We start from the raw sequence: 21,199 nt of genomic DNA on the forward strand, positions 1-21,199 counted from the left end.
ACCCCCGCCCTGCAACTCACCACTGTGGAGGCGTCTCTGAGCAGCAAGTTCTTGATGGAAGACTTCATCGTGATGTTGGCTCGGACGATCACTTCCAGGGACTTCACGGCTGAGTATTCCTGAGGGTGTGGGGAGTCGGGAAGGAGACCCTCCTCCTAAATGCAAACGATCCCCTCCCTTCACCCACTCCCTGAAATTACAAGTGGACCAGTGTCCACCACAGGGTGTTTCTGCCTGGCTTGGGTTAAGAGGACACTGCATTTGGACAGGGAGGAGGGAGAAGAAGCCAGTCCAGAAGGGGCTTTGGAGGAAGAAGCCCAGGTGGGAGCCCCGGTGGTGTCCTCACCTCCAGAAAGGTGCTGTTCCAGAGGCGGCCCCAGATGTGCAGCACAGCCGCGCGGTCAAAGCTGAAGAGGGGGCAGCTGAACACCACACAGTTGGCCGTGCCCCGGGCACAGTCCTGGAGGGGAGGACAGGCAGGACTCACAGCCACTCAGCTCCACCCCACGGAGCCTGTCATCTCTCCTACTTTCCTTACTTGACCTCAAACTCCCCTCCTCCAGGAAGTCTTCCCAAACTAGCTTTGTGGTCCAGAATAGCTGCCTACCCCAAATTGGAGATAGCTGACTTTGAAACGCATGGAGGGGGGGGGTCTCTTACACAATAGCATCAGGCAGACTAGCTTCCCCAAGTGATGCGTATTGTTACCTAATGATAACCCCATTTATTGAGCACCTAAGTGCCAGGCACTTATCTCATTTAAACTTCACAACAAGGCTGTGTGCAGTGGCTCATGCCTATAATCTCGGCACTCAGGAAGCCCGAGGCAGGAGGATTGCTTAAGCCCAGGTGTTCGAGATCAGCCTAGGCAACAAAGACCTCACCTCTATAAAAATAAATAAATAAATAAATAAATTGGCAGGCTCAGTGGCTCAGCCTGTAATCCCATGCTTTGGGAGGCTAAGGTGAGTGAATGCCTGAGCCCGTGGGTTCGAGACCCGCCTGGGCAACTTGGTGAGCCCTCATCTCTACAATAAATCAAAAAATTAGCCGAGTGTGGTAGCGCACGCCTGTAGTTCCAGCTACTTGGAAGGCTGAAGCGGGAGGATCGCCAGAGCCCAGCAGGTCGAGGCTGCGGTGGCCAGGAGCAGCCACTGCACTGCAGTCTGGGCGACAGAGTGAGACTCCAACTCAAAAATAAATAAATAAATAATAAAATAAAAATAAACTTCGTCCAGGTTCGGTGGCACACCCTGTGATCCCAGCACTTTGGGAGGCCAAGGCGAGTGGATTGCCTGAGCCCACGGTTTCGAGACCCACCCAGGCAACTTGGTGAGACCTCATCTCTATAATAAATCAAAATTAGCTGGGCTTGGTAGCATACACCTGTAGTTCTGGCTATTTGGAAGGCTGAGGCGGAAGGATCGCCAGAGCCCAGCAGGTCGAGGCAGCCTGGGCGACAGAGTGAGACTTCAACTCAATAAATAAATAAATAGAATAAACTTCACAGCAGTCCTGCAAGGTGTATATTATCATCATTCCCATTTTTCAGACAAGGACATTGAGGTCCGAGCAAGGCCAGGTCACAGAGCTAACAAAGTAAGTGGTAAAAACAAATATTTGAACTCAGGTGCATATATTCGGCAAAGCCACACCCCTGTTCTAAGCCCAGACTCACTAAAGATGGGGAGGATGCTCAGACTGCTTGGGGGGACAGACCCTGCTCCTTCCAAGACTGACCCAAATCCACTTGACCCAGTCACCCTCTCGTGATTCACCTGCCTGAAAAGTTATGTCATACCTACAATCCGCACAAAGGAGAATGGCTGGAACTGAGTCATCTTCTATTTTGCCACTTTTGAGCAATTCAAGAATCCTTAAACTGCCTAAAAGCAAGGCCTTCTGCCTTAATTTTTTTGTGAAAGAATCTATCTTAGCCAGACGCAGTGGCTCAAGCCTGTAATTCCAGCACTTTGGGAGGCCGAGGGGAGAGGATTGCCTGAGTCCAGGGATTCGAGACCGGCCTGGGCAACTTGGTGAGACCACGTCTCTACAATAAAATCAAAAAATTAGCTGGGTATGGTGGCGCACGCCTGTAGTTCCAGCTACTTGGAAGGCTGAGGCACAAGGATCGCCTGAGCCCAGCAGGCTGCAGTGGCCGTGAGTGTGCCACTGCACTCCAGCCTGGGAGACAGAGTAAGACTCTGACTCAAAAAACAAGAATCTGTCTTAGACCTTAAGTTAAGTGAAGTACACCAGACCCAGAAAGTTAAATACAAAACCTGACAATTAAGTTTGTGAACTCACCCTAGAAAAAGTGCTACATCCCTCATTGCTAAATATCACTTATGGTCACCTTCGAAGTACTCCCCTTGGAAAGCCACGCACTGATGCCAGCACCTAGTCCACCCGTCAAATTGTGGAACTCCTTCTCTGGAATGGTCATCAGAGCTGTCATTGTAACATCTTTGATGTGCCAAATGTCATCAAAATATCTTCCTTTCAATATTTTCTTTATCTTCAGTTAAAGAAAAAAGTCATAGCCGGGCGCGGTGGCTCAAGCCTATAATCCCAGCACTTTGGGAGGTGGAGGCAAGAGGATTGCCTGAGCTCAGGGGTTCGAGACCAGCCTGAGCAATGTGGTGAGACCTCGTCTCTACAATAAATCAAAAAATGAACAGAGCATGGTGGTATATGTCTGTGGTTCTAGCTACTTGGAAGGCTGAGGTGGAAGGATCACCTGAATCCAGCAGGTGGCGGCTGTGGTGGCCATGAGCGTGCCACTGCACTCCAGCCTGGGCGACAGAGTAAGACTCCAACTCAAAAAAAAAAGAAAAAGAAAAGAAAAAAGTCGTTGGGGACCAGATCAGGCGAATAGAGAGGGTGTTCTAATACAATTATTTGTTTACTAAAAACTCCCTCGCTGACAGTGCTGTGTGAGCTGGTGCATTGTTGTGATGTAAGAGCTCCTTTGGGACCATTTTTGCACACACCATTCTCGTGCCAAGATTTTCAATTAAGATTTCCCCATTTCTCTGTCGATGTTTATTTGGTCTGCTCTGCTTGTCACAGTCAGCTGAAGATTTTGATGCACAATTCAACAATTTTTGCAATGTTCTCATCAGTTCTGCTTGTTACTGGCCATCCTGACCTCTATTCATCAGTGGAGCTTTCTGTCCCCTCAGAAAAACGTTTAATTCATTTGTACATTTGTTTTCTTCATGGCATCATCCCCACAAACTTGGAGTAACATGTCCTTGATTTCACTTTCACTCTTGCCAAACAAGAAATTTAATGTTTGTTCATTGCTCTAATTCAAACTCTCACATTCTCGTGACAACAGCTCTGATGGCCATTCCAGAAAAAGAGTTCTAAAATTACTTTGATGCTGCCGATGTAGAGCTTCCCAAGGGGAGGACTTCGTAGGTGACCATAGTGCTATTGAGCAATGAGGTATAGAACACCTTTGGATGAATTCATGAACCTAATTGTCAGACCCTGTACTACATGAGTTCACTTATAAATGGGATATAAAAAGTTAAACTCACAAAAGTAGCCAGGTGTGGTGGCTCACACCTGTAATCCCAGCATTTTGGGAGGCTAAGGCAAAAGGATAGCTTCAGCCCAGGGTTCAAGATCAGCCTGGGCAACTTGGCAAGACCTCGTCTCTACAACAAATAAGTTAAAAAAAAAAAAAAAAAAAAACTAGCCGGACGTGGTGGTGCACGCCTGTAGTTCCAGCTACTTGGAAGGCTGAGGCAGAAGGATCACCTGAGTCCAGCAGGTCGAGGCTGCAGTGGCCATGAGCATGCCACTGCTCTCCAGCCTGGGCCACAGAGTGACTCCTACTCAAAAAAATAAAACTCGGCTGAGGTGAGTGGATTCCCTGAGCCCGCGGGTTCGAGACCCGCCTGGGCAGCGAGACCTCATCTCTACAATAAATCAAAAAATCAGCCGGGCGTGGTAGCGCATGCCTGTAATTCCAGCTACTTGGAAGGCTGAGGTGGAAGGATCGCCGGAACCCAGCAGGTCAAGGCTGCGGTGGCCGGGAGCAGCCAGTGCACTCCAGTCTGGGCGACAGAATGAGACTCCAACTCAAAAATAAATAAATAAAATAAAAATAAAACTCACAGAAGTAGAGAGTGGAATGATGGTTCCCAGGGCTGGGGTGAGGGGGCGGGTTTCGGAGATGTTGGTCAAAAGATGCCAAGTTTCAGTTAGACAGGAGGAATAAATTCTAGAGAGCTATTGTACAACATGGCGATTCCAGTTAATAACAATGTATTGCATTCCTGAAAAATCACTAGGAGAATAGATTTCAGGTATTCTCGCCACAAAAATAAGTATGAGGGAATGCATGTGCTCATGAGCTCCATCTAGCCACTCCACAGTGTATTCTTATTTCAAAACATCATGCTTACATGATAAATGTATACAATTTTTGTCCATTTAAAAAAATAAATACGTCGGGCACAGTGGCTCACGCCTGTAATCTCAGCACTTTGGGAGGCAGAGGAGAAAGAAGGATTGTCTGCGTCCAGGGCTTCAAGACCAGCCTGGGCAACTTGGTAAGACCCTGTCTCAACCGCAAATCAAAAAATTAGCTGGACTGGTGGCGTGCACCCGTGATTCCAGTTACTTGGAAGGCTGAGGTGGAAGGATCGCCCAAGCCCAGCAAGTCGAGACTGCAGTGGCTGTGGGCAACAGAGTGAGACTTCTTCACAATAAATAAGTAAACACACCTTAAAATGTTAAAAAATAAAATAAAAAGAAAGAAAGAAATAATCTAATTCAAAGTTCTCACTGAGTACAATGGCTCACACCTAGAATCCCAGCACTTTGGGAGGCTGAGATGCAAGGATTGCTTCTTGAGCCCAGGAGTTCAAGACCGAGACCAGCCTGGGCAACAGAGTGAGACCCCAACTCAAAAAAAAAAAAGAGAAGCATGGATAGCTCAGCTGACTGGTTGTAAGCCGCATGCCCTGCTTCGGGGGGAGCCCTTTGGTGGGAAGAGGGATGTCCGTGGTGTCAGCAGTGCTCCCTCCCACAAGCTGTGATGCGAACTGTCCCGTGAGCTTGCCCAGGTGTCTGACCACCACACGTCTCGCCAGGCCCCCTCCCTGGGCACCCACCACCCTGGGGCTCCATGCCTCTTTCTGGCTGCACTGAGTTTGCCCTGCCCTCACCAGAGTCAAGTTTTTCTTCTTCCCGGCGGAAGACACCGGCCACCAGGACGTGCTGGGCTCTGGCTGCTCACGGGAGTCCTGCTGCTCTGGCTGCTCCAGCTCCCGCCGCCTCCTGTCCCTGCTGTCCACATCCTGGCCGTGGGGGTCAGGGCCCAGTGAGTGTCCCTCCCAACGCAGCTGCCCTGAGACGGTATTTCCTCCCACCACCGTCACCGTCTGCACATGCTACACCCGTGACGTCCCTCCCAGTGACCGGTCCCCCAATCGGGCCAAGCCTCACCAGGCGGAGGATGTTGGGTCTGGGGGAACAGAGCCCTTTCTGCCCGGGACCCTCCAGCTCCACCCGCATGGGGTACAGCAGCCACTTCCCGTTGGCGATCTCATGGGGCCACATGACGTTGAGAAAGGCAGAGCCCAGGGTGTTGAGCAACTGGCCTTGGTAGGAGACCTGCGGGCACAGGAGAGCGCCGAGGGAAGAAGCTCGGTTTTCAAGCCAGCCCGAAATCCACAGAGATGGAGGAAGCAAGGGTTGAGGGGCGGGCCCTCAGAGAGCATCATCTCCCCGAAGACTCGGGATCCCAGGTCCCACCAGGCGCCATTCTCTCCCCACACCAGACCCGAGAGGAGTCCCTGGGAGGTGTGAGGAGAGACCCCAGCCAAGCAAGGCAGAGTTCTAGGCAGCAACATCAGCCCTGCCCTATAGTCCATCCCCCAGCTGAGGTCCCCGGCAGAGAGGCTTCCCTGGGCTGTGATGGTCTCCCAGACCAGCAGGTGACTGGCCAGAGAGAAACCACCAGGTCACATGAGAGTGCAGCACAAACATCTGCCCACAGCCAAGGTCCAGGGGCAGGGCAGGGGCCTCAAACTCACTGGACTACCATGCGCCATGTGGCAGAAGAATCCCAGTCCTGGGGTGGGGGGGCACCACCTGGGACACTTACCGTGACCTCATACTTGACCTTGCTGCCCACATCTCGTTCAGACCGCATGGCACTCTCACCCCTCACCACGCCAGAGAAGAAGAGTTGCTGGGGAGTGGCCACCCTGGCGTGGAGGGGTCAGAACAGGGGTCCTGAGGTCCGTAGCCCAGACCCAGGTTTGGGAGTAGCAATGCCCCCTCCCTCCAAGGGAGATGCCCACACGGGCCCGGGGGGCTTACCCTGCAATGGACAGTGGCAGCTCAATGAAGACCCGGGCTCGAGCAGTGACTGGAAACAGCTCTTGCTCACTGATCCTGGCGAGTGGGCAGGGGCAAGGGTGGGCACTGGGCACAGGCACCTCCCCAGGGGTCAGATGAGGCCAGTCCAACTGCTCCCCACCGCACTCCCCCAGCCCCACCAGGCGTACGTGGCCAAAAGAAGTTCCACCTCCAGCTCCGTGGTCTCAATGATGATCCTTGAGGTGCTGAGGATGACGTAGAAAGTGACCTAGGCCAAGGGTGAGTGGGGATCAGAGGCAGGGAGGGCTGGGGGCCTCAGGAGGGGCCGCTCAGGCAGGGATGAGGGCAGGCGTGCCCACCTGGGCACCTCTCTTCATGGGGTTCCCCAGCTCACACTCGACATGGGAGGCATTCTCGTTGGACAGGCAGAGCGGCTTCTCCTGGAGCGGGGAGAGGAGGAGAGGCCGGTTAGGCCACTGGAGCCCCTCAAGACCCCACCCCATCCTGCCCCGGGGCCTCACCGCAGGGTCCAGGGCCCGGACTCCTGAGTAGCGCAGCGAGGCAGGGAGGGTGACCAGGAGCTGAGCTTCGTGGGCATCGTCCCCATCGGCCTGGGGCCGGGCTGGGTCCGAGGGCAGGTTGGTGACTGTCAGCTCCAGGGCAATGACTGGCTGCCCACTCAGCGCAAACAGGGCTGTCGTCCCATCCGCATCCCTGGACAGTCAGAGCCCACTCACTCCAAGTTCTGCACACCTTTCCCCCGCCACTCCCACTCCGGCCTCTCCCCCGTGCACGTGGTCTGCCTCCGCTCCCCGAGGTTGTCCTCTCCCTGCAGCCACCCCCCACAGCACACACCAGTCCAAGCCTCGAGTCTTTCCGTGCATGGCTGAAAGTCAGGGCACCTCTGTTCTCCTCTCAGCTCCACTACTTAGTAACCTTGGGTGCGTACCTTAACCTCTCCAGGACCCAGTCCTCTCTCTCTCAGAGGACACTAATAATCATTCCCACCTCACAGAGATGTGAAGACCACACAATGAGGTGGATGGAGACTGCTATTATGTTAGGTACTGCGAAGGACCACCATGCTTTGCCAGCCCTGCAGCCCCATCACTGACCCCCATCTTAGACTTCTTTTTTTTTAAGTCAGAGTCTCACTCTGTCACTCAGGCTGGAGTGCAGTGGCACACTCACAGCCACTGCAACCTCAACCTGCTGGGCTCCGGTGATCCTTCCGCCTCAGCCTTCCAAGTAGCTGGAACTATAGGCGCACACCACCACGCCCAGCTAATTTTTGATTTATTGTAGAGACAAGGTCTTGCCTAGTTGCCCAGGCTGGTCTCAAACCCCTGGACTCAGGTAATCCTCTCGCCTCAGCCTCCCAAATTGCTGGGATTACAGGCGTGGGCCACTGCACCCAGCTTCAGTCTTCCGAATTCTCAGCAGATCCTCTCCAGCCCCCTGGCCTCCCTGCAGGCTCAGCCCCTTCCTCCACCTGGCCCTCCTGGGGGGGGGGTTCCTCTCATTCCTTGGACTCATGCCCTCCCACCCCACCTGCTCCCCGTGCCCCTCACATGGGCAGAGGCTGGAATTCCGTGTCGCTGACCCGGGCACAGAAGCGGGCAAGGACCAGCTGCAGATTGCTCTGACAGACCTTGTCTTCACCACAGCCCTGCTTCAGGAAGTGGATCTGGGAAGAGAAGTGAAGGGAGGGTCATTCCTAGGAGGTGAGGCCGGGGGCAAATGTGTCACCAAGGCATAAGGTGAGTTAGAGGATCTCAGGATTAAACATCCTGGGTTCAGTTGTCAGATCTGCTGCTGACTAGCTGTGTGACATTGAGCTGGTCACTTAACCACTCTGAGCAGTGTCCTCATCAGTGAAACAGTAGGAGTACCCCCACACTGTGGTAGAAACTAGCAGGCTAGTCAAGAACTAGGCCAGCAAGGCGCAGTGGCTCACAGCTGTAATCCCAGCACTTTGGGAGGCTGAGGCATGAGGGCTGCTTGAGCTCAAGAGTTTGAGACCAGCCTGGACAACAGAGCAAGACCTCATCTCTACAAAGAATCAAAAAATAAGCCTGACGTGGTGGTGTGTACCTGTAGTCCCAGGTACTCAGGGGGCTAAGGCAAAAAGATTGCCTGAGCCCAGGAGGTCAAGACCGGGTTGAACTATGATCATGCCACTGCACTCCAACCTGGGTGACAAAGTGAGACACCCAACAACAACAAAAAAAGCTAGGTCACATTTAGAATGCAAAGAGAAGCAAAGAGCACCACGGCCAGACCACCCGCAAGCATCAGGCAAGGAGCTTTACAGTCCCCTTCCCACTGAATGGGATGAAGGCGACTTAAGGAGCTTGGAGGCCACATTTGAAGAAGAAAGACTCCATCAGCCTGGGTCCCTGAGTGACTGCATGGAATAGAGGCACACTATCCACACTGACTAGGAACACAAGGGCATTTGGGCACCTAGACACATGAGGAATTACTAGGGCAGTGTTTGTGAAAGAGCTTTGCAAGTTATGAATGGGTGTCACTGGGGAGAGACATTGATCACTGCCGCTCCCAGCTGCTAAGCCCAGAATCCCTGCTTACCTCTGACCGCTGGGTGCTGGGCTGGTAGGCATTGAGAATGGGAGCCACGGGGGGCAGTCCCTGGCCAGGAGCCTGTCGCCGGAGCCGAGGGGTCTGGAGACCGTAGGACAAGGTTACCACAATGGCCCGAAGCTTGTCTTTGACGTTCTCCTGGAAAAGGGAAAGACAGTTCCTCCCTGGACCAAGGTCCAGGCCCCAACCAGACCTAGGACCGATTCTGAAACATGGGAAGACACTTAGGGAGATGAAAGGAGAGAGGTGGGGAGTTGAACAAGGAGGAGAGAGAGACTGAGGCAGGGAAGAGAGGAGCCCCAGGTTTAGGGCTCTGAGGAGCCCATGGATGATGGAGCTGCCACCCCCCCCTCCAAGGAGTGTAGGTGTGACAGGAGACGCAAGAAGGCAGCAGAGGGGAGGAGGTGAGCTCAGAAGTGGGACTTCCCAGAAGTTGAGGTCTTAGCATGGGGCATGAGCGTGCTACAGGAAAAGAAGCTAAGAGGAATCACGGAAAAGAGATCATGGCAGGACGATGGTCCCCCGAGGCCGAGGGGCCAGTGTCCACCTGCAGCTGAAACATGGCATCTCCACAGACGCGGTCGTGCTGGTGTTTCAGCCACACGGTGCCTGAAGCCTGGTGCTTGGGGTCATCTGGGCTGCGGCTCAGGAAGGTCACACGGGGGACCTGGCCCCGGAGCCTCCGGTCTGTGTCCCCATCTAACACGTAGTCCAGAGCTGTGGCGTGTTGGGAGAAGAGGCGCCGGTGAGCTGGGCAGACGTGACCTCTGAACCCAGCCAGCCCTGGGGTGCTCTGCCCTCCACCTTGAAGTGACCGGCCCGGGTTCCCCGCCCCACGTGGGAGGGGAACTGCACTCACCCACAATTGGGCTGTAGCTGCTGGGTGCTGCAATGTAGCTGAAACAGACCCGTAGGTCCACACTGCGAGGACAAAGGGTGGCTCCTTAGCCAAGCTAGGCAGACGGGCTCAGGCCCCCACCCCCATCCCACCCACTCCTGCCACCGCCCAAGCCCCCAGCCCCAAACCAGGGAGAAAAAGAAAGGCAGAACAGGGGGAAACCAGGCCCTGGTGGCTCCCCCTGCCAGGACCCCGCCTCACCAGACTGAGTGGCCACCGGCACAGTTGGGCTGTTCTAGGTCGATGCTTCGTGGTGCAATGAAAACCTCGTGGGAGACATGGAGGACGGGCCTGGCTCTGGGGGAATGAGGGGATCGAGGACAAGAAACATGAGATCGACCATGAGGCTGGGAAACTCTTCGGCATCAGATGTGGCACTGGTGTCAGGGCCGGAGCCACCGGGAGGGGCTAACGGCCTCAGATCAGGTGGGGAGGAGAGGGGCTACCTGAAGAGCACGGCGGTGTCAGCCAGGGAGCCCACCAGCAGGTCAGGGTAATGGTTTCCATCTACATCCAGGCCACCCGACAGGGAGTAGCCGAAGCTCCTGATGCCCACGGCCTCGCCCTCCAGCACCTGGGGGACCAGCTATCAGCGACCCCAACGCCATCTCCCCCAGGTCTCTGCCTGGCCCTCGCCCCCCAGGCCCTCAGTCCACCCACACTCATTCCTCATCCCAGCGACTTCCCTCACCTGTGAAGGTTTGGCGACAACCCCCAGGCTGCTCCCATGGTAGATAAAGACCTTCCCGTCCCCATCAAAGGGAGCCCCTACCGCAATATCTGCAGGACACGGGAAAAGGCAAGCACACAATGGGGGCCAGGCCTCAACCTTTCCTCAGTCACTCAATCCTACATGTGTGACTTTTCCTTTCTTTCTTTCTTTCTTTCTTTCTTTCTTTTTCTTTCTTTCTTCCTTTCCTTCCTTCCTTCCTTCCTTCCTTCCCTCCCTCCCTCCTTCCTTCTTTCTTCCTTTGTAGGAGTCTCACTCTGTCACCCAGGTAGAAGTGCAGTGGCACACTCACGGCCACCACAGTCTCAACCTGCTGGGCTCAGGGGATTCTTCCGCCTCAGCCTTCCAAGTAGCTGGAACCACAGGTGCGTGCCACTATGCCTGGCTAATTTGTTTAATTTATTGTAGAGAAGAGATCTCACCAAGTTGCCCAGGCTGGTCTTGAACTCCTGGGCTCAGGCAATCCTCTCGCCTCTACCTAGCAAAGTGCTGGGATTACAGGCATGAGCCACCGTGCCGAGTCAGTATGTTTTCTATTGTACTGTGAGGTTACTGAATCTCCAGCACCCCACATACAACATTTGGAATCCTCTCAGCCGTTCCCTGCAGGTGTTACTAGCTCAAAAAGGTTAAGCAGCCAGGTGCTCACACCTGTAATCCCAGCACTTTGGAAGGCCATGAAAGGAAGATTGCTAGAGCCCAAGAATTTGAGACCAGCCTGGGCATCATAGCAAGACCTCATCACGACGAAAAATCAGAAAAGTAGCTGGGCCTCGTGGCATGCATCTGTAACACCTGCTACTCGGGGAGCCGAGACAGAAGGATCACATGAGCCCAGGAGGTTGAGGCTGTGGTGAGCCATGATTGTGCCACTGTACTCCAGTCTGGGCAACAGAGTGAGAACCCCCTACCCCCGACCAACTCAAAAAGATTAAAAGGTTCAGTCAACTGCTCAAGGTCAGAAAGCTGGTAAATGATAAAGCTCAGAAGGAAGCCCAGGTGCCTTCTCTCTCTGGGCCCCCTGACCCCACCGCCCCCAACCTCTGAGGGGCTTCCCGACCCTTCCCTGCCCCACCCCTCCCTGCACTGAGCCTTTCCAGTTCCCAGTCACACCTGGGAAGCCATCTTGGTTGAGGTCCCCCAGGATAGCCAGGCTGATCCCGAACATGGAGTCGGGGGAGCCGCAGAGCCGCAGAGGGGAGACCCCAGCCCAGTGGCCCGCCTGGTTCAGGTACACGTACACAGCACCCCCCAGCTCTTCTTGGCGCTCAAAGAAGTAGGGGGCACCCACTATCAGGTCTGGCCAGCTATGGAGAGAGGGAAACAGTCAGTGCAGGGTCCTCCCTGGATGCCAGAGGGGTCCGGAGGAGATGGCAGAGGCCATTGACACCTCCTAGACCCAACACCCCCCGTCCTGCACTCCCCGCGTCTGCTCACCCATCGTTGTTGAGATCAGCCACTGCCAGCGAGTAGCCAAAGCCAGAGGTCAGGCGCTCCCCAGACAGCACGACCTCGGGCATCAGGCGACTGGCGCTGTCCTTGCGCAGAATGACCACGGCACCCTTGTGGTTGGCACGGGGGGCCCCTGCCACAAAGCTCAGCTCCTCTGCACGCACCAGGCCCTTCCCTGACTCGATGGAGAAACCTGGGTGGGAGGAGGACTTCCCAGTGAGTGCTCTCCCAAGACTCAGAAGCTGAGGTCTGCCATGGCTCCCACCCCCCCTGTCCCTCCTGATGGGGCCAGAGCCAAAGGCGGAGGTGCCCCCAGGCGAGTCATCAGCACCATAGCTGGACCGCGCTGCCTCCCTCCAGGACCCGGCAGCCCCCCACACCCGCCAGGCCCAGGAACAAGCTCGGCACAGGAAGTGAGGGTCAGCCTCCGGCCCTGGGAAGGAACAAGAAAGGCAATGACCCAGGAGGCCAGGGCTGGGGCGGGAGGCTGAGCGCGGTGGCAGGAGCTGGAACAGAAGCACCACCCATGCCCACACCAGGAACTAGAGAGGGCCAGGCCCTCAGCCATCTGCACGCCTAGAAGGCCCCAGTCCCACCCTGTGAACCTTCTTGGCCCCCACTCCCTCCATCCCGGCAGGGAGAGGAAGTCTTCTTCACATGGACGGAGGAGGGACGAGGGGGAGTGAGGAAGAGACTGCTTCACCAAAACATCTCCCAGGCCTCGTGTCCTCCTCCTCTGCAGAGGGATGCAGATGAGACAATGAGAGGAACTTAAGGACAACACGAGACCTTTCTCCAGCATGTGCCCACCATGCTTCCCTCAGAGAAAGTCCCCCTAGAGGTCAGGACTGTCCTTCCCAGGAGCTCTCAGCTCTGACCCTCTCACTCAGGACTGTCCTTCCTAGAATGTGCTCAGCCCTGCACTCGGGACTATCCTTCCTGTGATGTCCTCTCACTCAGGACTGTCCTTCCTGTGACGTGCTCAGCCCTGGCCCTCTGACTCAGGACTGTCCTTCCCAGGTTGTGCTCAGCCTGACACTCTCACTCTGCCTGGCTCTCCCTCCAATGAGGCCCCTCGCTCCAGCCCCCGAGGCCATCACCCTTGGGGCCTTCTCGCCTCAGACCTGGTCACTGGACCCGGTTCCTCTCTGTAACTTGGGCTCAGTGTATGTTTCCCTGGGAATATGTTGTGGGGGGAGGAAAGGACATGTTCCCGGGGGAGGAGAGGAGGCCAGGGCCGTGCCTCCAGGGCCCAGGAGGTGGGGGCTTACAAACCTAAGTAGCTATTCAGGGCCAAGTCTCCGGCTGGTCCTGGGAGCCGGTCAGCGGGTTCCAAAGTTTTATACACCAGCTGGTCAGGGTCTGAGCTATCAATGCTGGTCACAAAAAGCAACCCTGTGGGGGGTGGGGGGCAGACACCAGGGAAGGGACATCCAGAGGAAGACCACAGAGTAGGGAAAAGAGACCACAGGAAGGCCAGAAGAAGAGGTAGAAGAGGAAGAGGTGGAGAAAGAAAATGAGAGAGACACAAACACCAGAGAGGTGAGAGTCAGAGACAGAATGACAGAGAAAAAGGGTGAGAGACAGAGACAGAGACGGAAGGATGGGAGTGTGGAAAGGGAGGGCAAGAGAGAGGAGCAGAGGGTTAGAGTGGCTCTGGGCCGGGGAGGGGTCCCTACCAAAGTAGCTGTTGGCAGGGACCGGGATGAGGCGGGGGTCCTGCTCCTTCTCACCCCCCGCCTCGTAGGGCCCGTCGTCCAGGTGAGCCAGGTCCGCCGAGCCCTGCGCACAGAGCTCCACCCTGGCCGTGCCTGCAAGGACAGTCCTGTTAGTGGCCAGGGCAGGGAGCGAGGAGCACCCCGCAGGCCGGGCACGGAGCTAGACAGGCACACGGGGAAGCCCCTCCTCTCCTCTCCAGCCCTATCTTCACCCCCTCCTCCACCCAGGCTTCCTGGGGTCCCCCAGACTCGCCATCACACTCACCGAGTGTCAGCTCAGCCAGCAGCGGGGTGCAGAGACGGGAATGGCAGTGGTGAGGCGGGGGCCAGTGTGTTGGAGCATGCAGGCCCCAGCCGGGTGGCAGGCCCAGCGTGCACGTGGGGGCTCATGCCAGCGTGTTGAGGAACACTCGGCCATGCGGAGGACAGGAGGCACCCCCATTCACATGTACCAAGACAGTTGGGTGGATGGCATGGCTGTGCCCCGGGGCCATAGGGCAGTGAATGCGGGTCATGCTTGGCCATGTGCTTCCCCCAACCCTGTCTCTGAGGGAAGAGGAGGTTTTGGTCCCTTTCTCCCCTCCCCGAGGAGTGACTCACCCTTCCAGTTATAGGTTCCTGGGGCCCCAAAGAGGAGGTAGTGGCTGTCAGGGGAGAAGGCAGCGGCTGTGCCCTGCTGGCAGAAGCCAAATTGCTCGTGGCCCTGGGGGCGCCCCTCGCAGAACTTCCATTCCCCACCGTCCAGCTCATCACGGACAGCCAGGTCCTGGCTCAGCACGAAGCAGCGACCAATCACGTCCCTCGTCTCCAGGACCTGGTCCACACGCTGCCTTGCCTCATAGCGGTGTGCACAGGTCTGTGGGAAGAGAGGAGGAGGGGCCACTGCCCTGTGCACGGGGGTCTGCTTGAGGTATGCTGCACGCACACACATTCGGCAGACACCGGCATGTGTGCAGACATCAGCTCCATTACCCAGCCAGTGTCAGGTAGGTCCATGCATAACCCAGCGTCCCTTCTATCCCCACTGGCTTGTCCTCACAGGAAGACATCTTTGTTCCACATTCTGCCTGGGCACCATAGACACCACTGAGCCAACACACAGAGTGTGTGCCTCTCTAATCATGTGACAGTCCTCCGAAATGCCGAGCTTGGTCCTGTCCCTGGGCCTTTGTAAGCGCCATCACCGCATGTGCACTCCCCTCTCCACTCCACTCTCTAAGTTTTAACTATTCTTTTTTTTTTTTTCAGAGTTAGAATCTCACTGTTTCACCCAGGCTGGAGTGCAGTAGCACATTCACGGCCACCATAGCCTCAATCTGCTGGCCTCAAGTGATCCTTCCGCTTCAGTCTTCCAAGTAACTGGAACTACAGGTGCACATCACCACACCTGGCTAATTTTTTAATTTATTGTAGAGACGAGGTCTCGTCAAGTTGCACAGGCTGGTCTAGAACCTCTGGTCTCAGGCAGTCCTCTCACCTCGGCCTCCCATATGCTGGGATGACAGGCTTGAGCCACCGCACCTGGCCAAGTTTTACCTATTCTTAAAAGCCCGACTCATCACTCCACCTGCAGGAGTCTTTCTCTTCCCATCTCCTTTGGACTTTTATAGGCTGAGCGCTAAACCACTCCCTCTACATAAACCATGCTGTGCCCCACAGTGACCTGTATTGGTAAGTGTATATCTGTGCATGTTGATGAGAGATTCAGAGAGGGAGAAACAGACACAGAAAAAGAAAGAATGAGAATCTCTTTAGTTATTTGGCAGGGCCAGACTCTCCCCTGCTTTTACATATCTTTGTTTAGTAACTAGCACAACATCTGAGGCTTAAAAGGTTCTCAATGAGAGTATGACAAATGGATGGAGGGGACCAGGCACAGTGGCTCGTGTCTGTAATCCCAGCACTTTGAGAGACCAAGGTGGGAGGACTGCTGAAGTCCAGGAGTTTGAGACAGCCTGGGCAACATAGGGAGACCTCATCTCTACAAAAAAAAATCGGAAAATTAGGCCAGGCACAGTGGCTCATGCCTATAATCCCAGCACTTTGGGAAGCCAAGGTGAGAGGAGTGCCTGAGCCCACACGTTCAAGACCAGCCTGGGCAACTTGGTGAGACCTCATCTCTACAATAAATCAAAAAAATTAGTTGGGCATGGTGGCATGCACCTATAGTTCCAGGTAGCTTCCAGGTAGCTACCTGGAAGGCTGAGGCAGAAGGATCGCCTGAGCCCAGCAGGTCAAGGCTGTGGTGGCCATGAGCATGCCACTGCACTCCAGCCTGGATGACAGAGTGAGATTCTGACTCAAAAAAAATCAGAAAATCAGCCAGGTGTGGTGGCACACACCTGTAGTCCCAGCTACTCAGGAAGCTGAGGCAGAAGGATCGCCTGAGCCCAGGAGGTCAAGGTTGCAGCGAGATACAATCATGCCACTGCACTTCAGCTTGGGCGACAAAGTGAGATCCCGACTCAAAATAAAAAAGAAAATGGACATATAGACAATGGATAGATGATTTTAAGTTTATAAGAACAGGAACCATGTCTCATATGTTTTTATATCTCCCCAATATCCTGGCACATCATACCATGTGCCCAATTTGTGTTCTGTAAGCACACCTGTACACACACACCACCCTTGCATTCAATCACAGGATGTAGTACTCACAACGATCTTGCCCCCAGGTCCCTGGCTCCGAACACTGACTCCCAGCCACTGGTTCTCCTTGCTTTCCTTCTGCACATCGGCTGGAGGCAGAAGACTGGGAATTAGGGGAGGGAAGAGGAGGCCAAGCCCTCTCCTCCCCACCTCACACGCTTTCCCCCTTCCACTCGTGCAGGGCCGCACCTCCACGGTCGATGTCCACTCTGTAGCAGTCAGTTTCCTCCAGGCTCAGGGGGCAGGCAAAGAGGCCTCCAGTTCGATTTGCCCGCTGCCCAGGCAGAGCCAGAGCCTGGGGGGCACCCACCAGCAGCCTACAAGATGGGGCAGGGGCAGGAGGTAGGGATCAGAGTGATCTAACCTCCACAGAGCTGTCCGGGTCCCGTCCCTCAGTACCAAAGGGAGTGTTCATGGACTCAAGAGAAGAGCAAACATCTGTTTTCTCAAACCCTGGCAAGGACAAATCAACATACTTAGCCATGCAATTGTCAAGTTACACATGCACATACTAACTGGATGGGAGACCAACATGCCCAGTAGGTACACACACACACACAAATACACACACACGCCACCGGAGCAGCGGGGCCAGCACCACAGGTTTGGAAGACCCGCTTATCCCCAGCACCTGTTCCTAGCCGGGCCTTCCTACCCCCTCCTTGGCCTCATCCCCAAGCTCTGCCCTCCTCCCCTACCCCGGTGCAGTTGAAGCCCAGCCAGAAATGCCAAGAATGCTGGGAGCAAAAGGAACAGGGGCCCAGACTGGCACCGCAGTGTGGCTCAGGGACCAGCGTCCAAAGCCAGGCAAGAGGCTAGATGTGGGCCCACTTTCCCCTCATCCAGGACCCAGCAGAGACCCCCCCCCAGAGACCCCATCCCCAGCAGTTCAGGCTGCCTGAGATTCCATCAGTCCCTCCGGCTGGCATGGAGGTAGGGACACGTTTCTCAGGCAGCCTCCAATCCTGCCCTCATTCTCCTCCCGACATCCCGAATCCCCTTCCCTGTCCTGCCTTCTCCCCCCACATCCCCCCCCCCCCCCCCAGTCGTCTCTCCTGCCTCCCCCTCAGACTCTTTCCCAGCTACAACTTTCTTGGCAGGACAATTTTCCATGATCACAGCCAAGGCATCTTCCCCAGGGAAGAGCTGTGCTGGGAATGGAGGCTGCCTGGGTCCCCTGGGGCTGAGCCCCCGGGCCCGGAGTGAAGGCGGGGGTGAGGCGAGGTGACTGGCTCCGTGGGTCCTCGCTCTGCGGAAGGAGAGACTCAGAAGAGGCAGCAAGACAAACCTGGAGACCTCTCTCCCACACTCTTCTCCTCCATCTCCCTTCCTGGGGGCAAGGCTCAAAACCGTGTCGGGCAGCATTACAGACAGGCATCTGTGGGGCATGGGGCCAGCTCTGGGGGGGGCCAAGGGGGCGGGCAGAGCGCCACCCTCCCTTCCCACAACTCCTCCTCTTCTCTTAGCAGCTGTCACCCCATGTCAGAGCCAGTGTCGAGGAAGAGAAGGAGGATGGGGGAGGCAGAGACAAGAACACACATTCGGTGTTCATTTAACAACTATTTATCGAGACCCTCTCCTATGCCAAGCCCTGTGTCAGGCACTGGTGAGATAAGGAAAAAATATGGGTCAGGCCCTAGGCTAGACACCAGAGATATGAAGAACTAACGTTGACCACCGTCCACATACGTGCACCAGGCCCCAGGCTGGGCAAGTAACGTGCATTATCTCATTTACTCATCACAACAATCCAATGAGATAAGGATGCTCTGCTCATCTTTCAGATGAGGCAACTCTATCAAAGATATTAAGCAGATGATGCTGGAATTCAAATTCGCATCTGCCTAAGTTGAATACTTTGTCAGTGACTGGCCCATCTCTAGAACGCTGAGATCACTCCAGAAAAGGAAGAAGGCGAAGAGGAGGGGAGGGCATGCTGAGCAGAAAAGGAAACTGGGTGACACAGCCCTGCACAAGCACACACCAACTTCAGATAAGTCAGCAGTGCCCCCAACCTCCCAGCACAAAGGTGGCCGTCTCTTGGAGGGCTGAGTCTGTCTTGGTCTCCGCCCCGTAGGAAGGGTCAGGAGGTGCTTACTGAGCCCACTTTGGACTCACAGTGACACCTGGTGCCTTGGAAGTCAGTGCACAGGTAAGCGTCCAAAGGAGCTAAGGGGGTTCCATGCTCACATCTCCATGGAGAGGTCAAAAGTGGGAAGAAGGGGAGGCGCCCATGCGGAAGAAAGAAGCTGAGTGCACAGCTATGCCCGTCTTGATGAAGACCCACTCTCGGTGAAGAAGAAACCAGCCCATCCTCCCTGGCACAAATACACCCACTGCCTCTCCAGTCCCTTCACCTCTGCCCCAGCCACACACTCCTTCCTGGCTTCACCCCAAGGCCTTTGGACAGAGCAGTAGCCACAACTGCAGCCAGTGCAGAGAGAAAAGCAAAAAAATGGCAGCAGCCAGGGCAGTGGGACCCACAGGAGACCGGCTAAGTGGAGAGGAAGGAGTCGCCCACTACACCTGCCCGTCTGGAGTCGCCACACACTCCAGGGGCTCCAGCCCACGTCCAGCCCTTCTCTGACCCCTCTCAATCTGGGTGGCCTTCTGGGGAGGCCGCTTGGCCTGGAAGGCTGGCTCAGTCTGGGAGGCCCTCCAGCCAAGCCTCGGGATCCGACTGGAAGGCGCTGAGGCTATTCTCTAGCTCTGTGAATCACAATACAAGAATAGCCACACTCCTAACACTTTCACGGCACTCACTATGAGCTCTGTGCTATTCTAAGCATTTCACATACATTAAGGACTCTTAATCCTCACAACAACCCCGTGCAGTTTATCTCCTTTTTGCAGTTGAAGGAGACAAATGAGGGAGAAACCACAGAGCAAAGCAAGAAGGTTAGACCTCAAAGTTTCATTCCTGGACTAGAATGAGAGACATTAAAACAGACGAGAAGGATTACGGTGGCCCACACCTGTAATCCCAGCACTTTGGGAGGTGGAGGTGAGAAAATTGCCTGAGACCAGGGTTTGAGGTCAGCCTGGACAACATAGCGAGACCTCGTCTCTACCAAAAATATCAAAAAATCAGCCGGGTGTGGTAGTCCCATCTACTCTGGAGGCTGAGATGCAAAAGGATCGCCTTAGCCCCGGAGGTAGGAACTGTGGTGAGCCGTGATTGTGCCAATGCTCTCCAGCCTGGGCCACAGAGTGAGAACTCCAACTCCGAAAAAAGAAATAAAGAAACAAGCGAGAAGGTCTTTCCATCAGGGAGTGCCAAGGCAGGTGGGTACCTGGCCTCTCACGTGCCACCAAGCCACAGAGCGCCCCCTGCTGGAGCAAAGGCGGGGTTAGGCAGTTAGGCCCCTCTGGGACTGTCCCCAGCTCTGCTGGCTCCTGGAGACGGAATCAGGGGGCACCTTCAGAGAGGAGGGGAAAATGACAAGAGACCAAGCCATTAAAAATAACCTAGAATTTGCCTGGAAATAGCTGAGTGTTCAGCATGTCCTAAAAAGGCCTCCAGTCCTGGAACTCCGGCAGATGGGGGGAAGGAGGGAGGGAGGGAGCAAACATAGATGAGCGGATAGCAGACAGAAGAGCAAGTGAAGTCGCTTGCTTTAGACGCCCCCCAAAGCTTCGGGGACCGGGACCCTGCGACCACACAACAGGAATAGTGAAAGAAGAGAGATCAGGGCCAGCCCCGCCGCAGGCGAGGAGAAATGAGCTCTTGTCCAGGTCGCCTGCCCCCAAGTAAGGGGGAGAAGACAGTCCCAGTGGACAGCAAGGATCCCAGTAATGGACGCTTAATGTGGCTTAAGCACTGGCCCAGGAGCGAAAAGTCCCCCCCGCCAGAGTGAGTGGGAGGATTTCGTCCCTCCAGGGGTACAGGAAGCACAACCAGCCACAGGCCTCACACAGAACTGCCTTCCTCTCCCGTGGGTCCTGAACCGATTAGAAAGGACCCAGAATTGTCCTCTGCCCCTCGCTCCTCCAGCCTTTCCCCACCGCTGAGATGCCTGGAGTGGGAAATTTCCTAAGGAGAAGGAAGGGGAGCAGTCTGGCCAGCATCCTTCCTGGATCTCTCCCTGCTGCTGCTGCTTGGGGACTCGGTTTCCTGCCACTCTCCCTCACCAAGTCTCCAGCCACAGAAGCGGCAGCTCTATCCTGACCTCCCATGCTCTGCTACCCTCGTTCCATCCCATGGCAACGCTCTGGCAGGAAGTACCTTCTGGAGTCTGCCCTGCATCCTTCCCACGGCACCCTCAACCTCCCCGTCCTTTCCTTCTTCTCCTGTCCTAAACAGAGACCGACCGCTCAGTCTCCTTACCCCTGGGGAGCTCAGCCCTGGTAAGAAGCAGGGGAGCCAGGGACCCCGGGGCTGGAGCAAGGATGCAAGCTGCAGAACAGGGCAGAGGAGAGGTTCCCTGCCGTCCAGTTCATCCCCAAAGCAAGAGCCTGGCAGGGTCTCGGGGCCGGGGCGCCGTTCCAGACCCAAGGCAGGCGGGGCAGGGCTCCGGGCTGGGTGCGGGATGTCTGCGGTCAGCCTGGGTCTTGGTGAGATTGAGAGATGGAGTGGCCGGGGAGTGAGGAGAGGGGCGATCTGTGCCTCGGGCGAGGGGACCCCGGACGGATGCGGCGACTCACCAGCTCTGGGGTCGCGGCTGCAACTGCCGGTGCAGGGCCACCGAGAAGCCGAAGAGGCTGCCCGGCTCGCCCTCCTTGCGCAAGGCGCCCATCACGTCCAGATTGAAGGCGACAGCCCGGGAGAAGAGCAGTCCGGCCAGCAGCGAGCCAAGAAGG

The 21,199-nt window shown here is 55.7% G+C and overlaps 1 protein-coding gene across 1 annotated transcript in view; it reads right to left on the reverse strand.

The window, feature by feature from the left end:
• ITGA7 (integrin subunit alpha 7) overlaps window positions 1-21,195 on the reverse strand; it is a gene marked incomplete at its 5' end in the record, with an annotated part of 24,655 nt that extends 3,460 nt beyond the window's left edge. The window contains 24 exons of the mRNA XM_021710070.1: window positions 1-119; window positions 347-460; window positions 5,187-5,318; window positions 5,467-5,634; window positions 6,128-6,230; window positions 6,346-6,420; window positions 6,534-6,613; window positions 6,705-6,785; window positions 6,867-7,059; window positions 7,917-8,032; window positions 8,938-9,087; window positions 9,497-9,666; window positions 9,809-9,870; window positions 10,049-10,144; window positions 10,294-10,421; window positions 10,539-10,627; window positions 11,691-11,884; window positions 12,015-12,222; window positions 13,305-13,424; window positions 13,709-13,840; window positions 14,348-14,603; window positions 16,409-16,488; window positions 16,589-16,716; window positions 21,044-21,195. The exon at window positions 1-119 is cut by the window's left edge and continues 163 nt beyond it. Of these exons, the coding sequence (XP_021565745.1) occupies window positions 1-119; window positions 347-460; window positions 5,187-5,318; window positions 5,467-5,634; window positions 6,128-6,230; window positions 6,346-6,420; window positions 6,534-6,613; window positions 6,705-6,785; window positions 6,867-7,059; window positions 7,917-8,032; window positions 8,938-9,087; window positions 9,497-9,666; window positions 9,809-9,870; window positions 10,049-10,144; window positions 10,294-10,421; window positions 10,539-10,627; window positions 11,691-11,884; window positions 12,015-12,222; window positions 13,305-13,424; window positions 13,709-13,840; window positions 14,348-14,603; window positions 16,409-16,488; window positions 16,589-16,716; window positions 21,044-21,195 (3,146 nt within the window). The remainder of the gene's footprint in view (window positions 120-346; window positions 461-5,186; window positions 5,319-5,466; window positions 5,635-6,127; window positions 6,231-6,345; window positions 6,421-6,533; window positions 6,614-6,704; window positions 6,786-6,866; window positions 7,060-7,916; window positions 8,033-8,937; window positions 9,088-9,496; window positions 9,667-9,808; window positions 9,871-10,048; window positions 10,145-10,293; window positions 10,422-10,538; window positions 10,628-11,690; window positions 11,885-12,014; window positions 12,223-13,304; window positions 13,425-13,708; window positions 13,841-14,347; window positions 14,604-16,408; window positions 16,489-16,588; window positions 16,717-21,043) is intronic.
• Window positions 21,196-21,199: the final 4 nt, after the last annotated feature.

Source organism: Carlito syrichta, unplaced genomic scaffold, assembly GCF_000164805.1.
Source record: "Carlito syrichta isolate Samal-C Ts95f unplaced genomic scaffold, Tarsius_syrichta-2.0.1 Scaffold287997, whole genome shotgun sequence".
Classification (NCBI taxonomy): domain Eukaryota; kingdom Metazoa; phylum Chordata; class Mammalia; order Primates; family Tarsiidae; genus Carlito; species Carlito syrichta.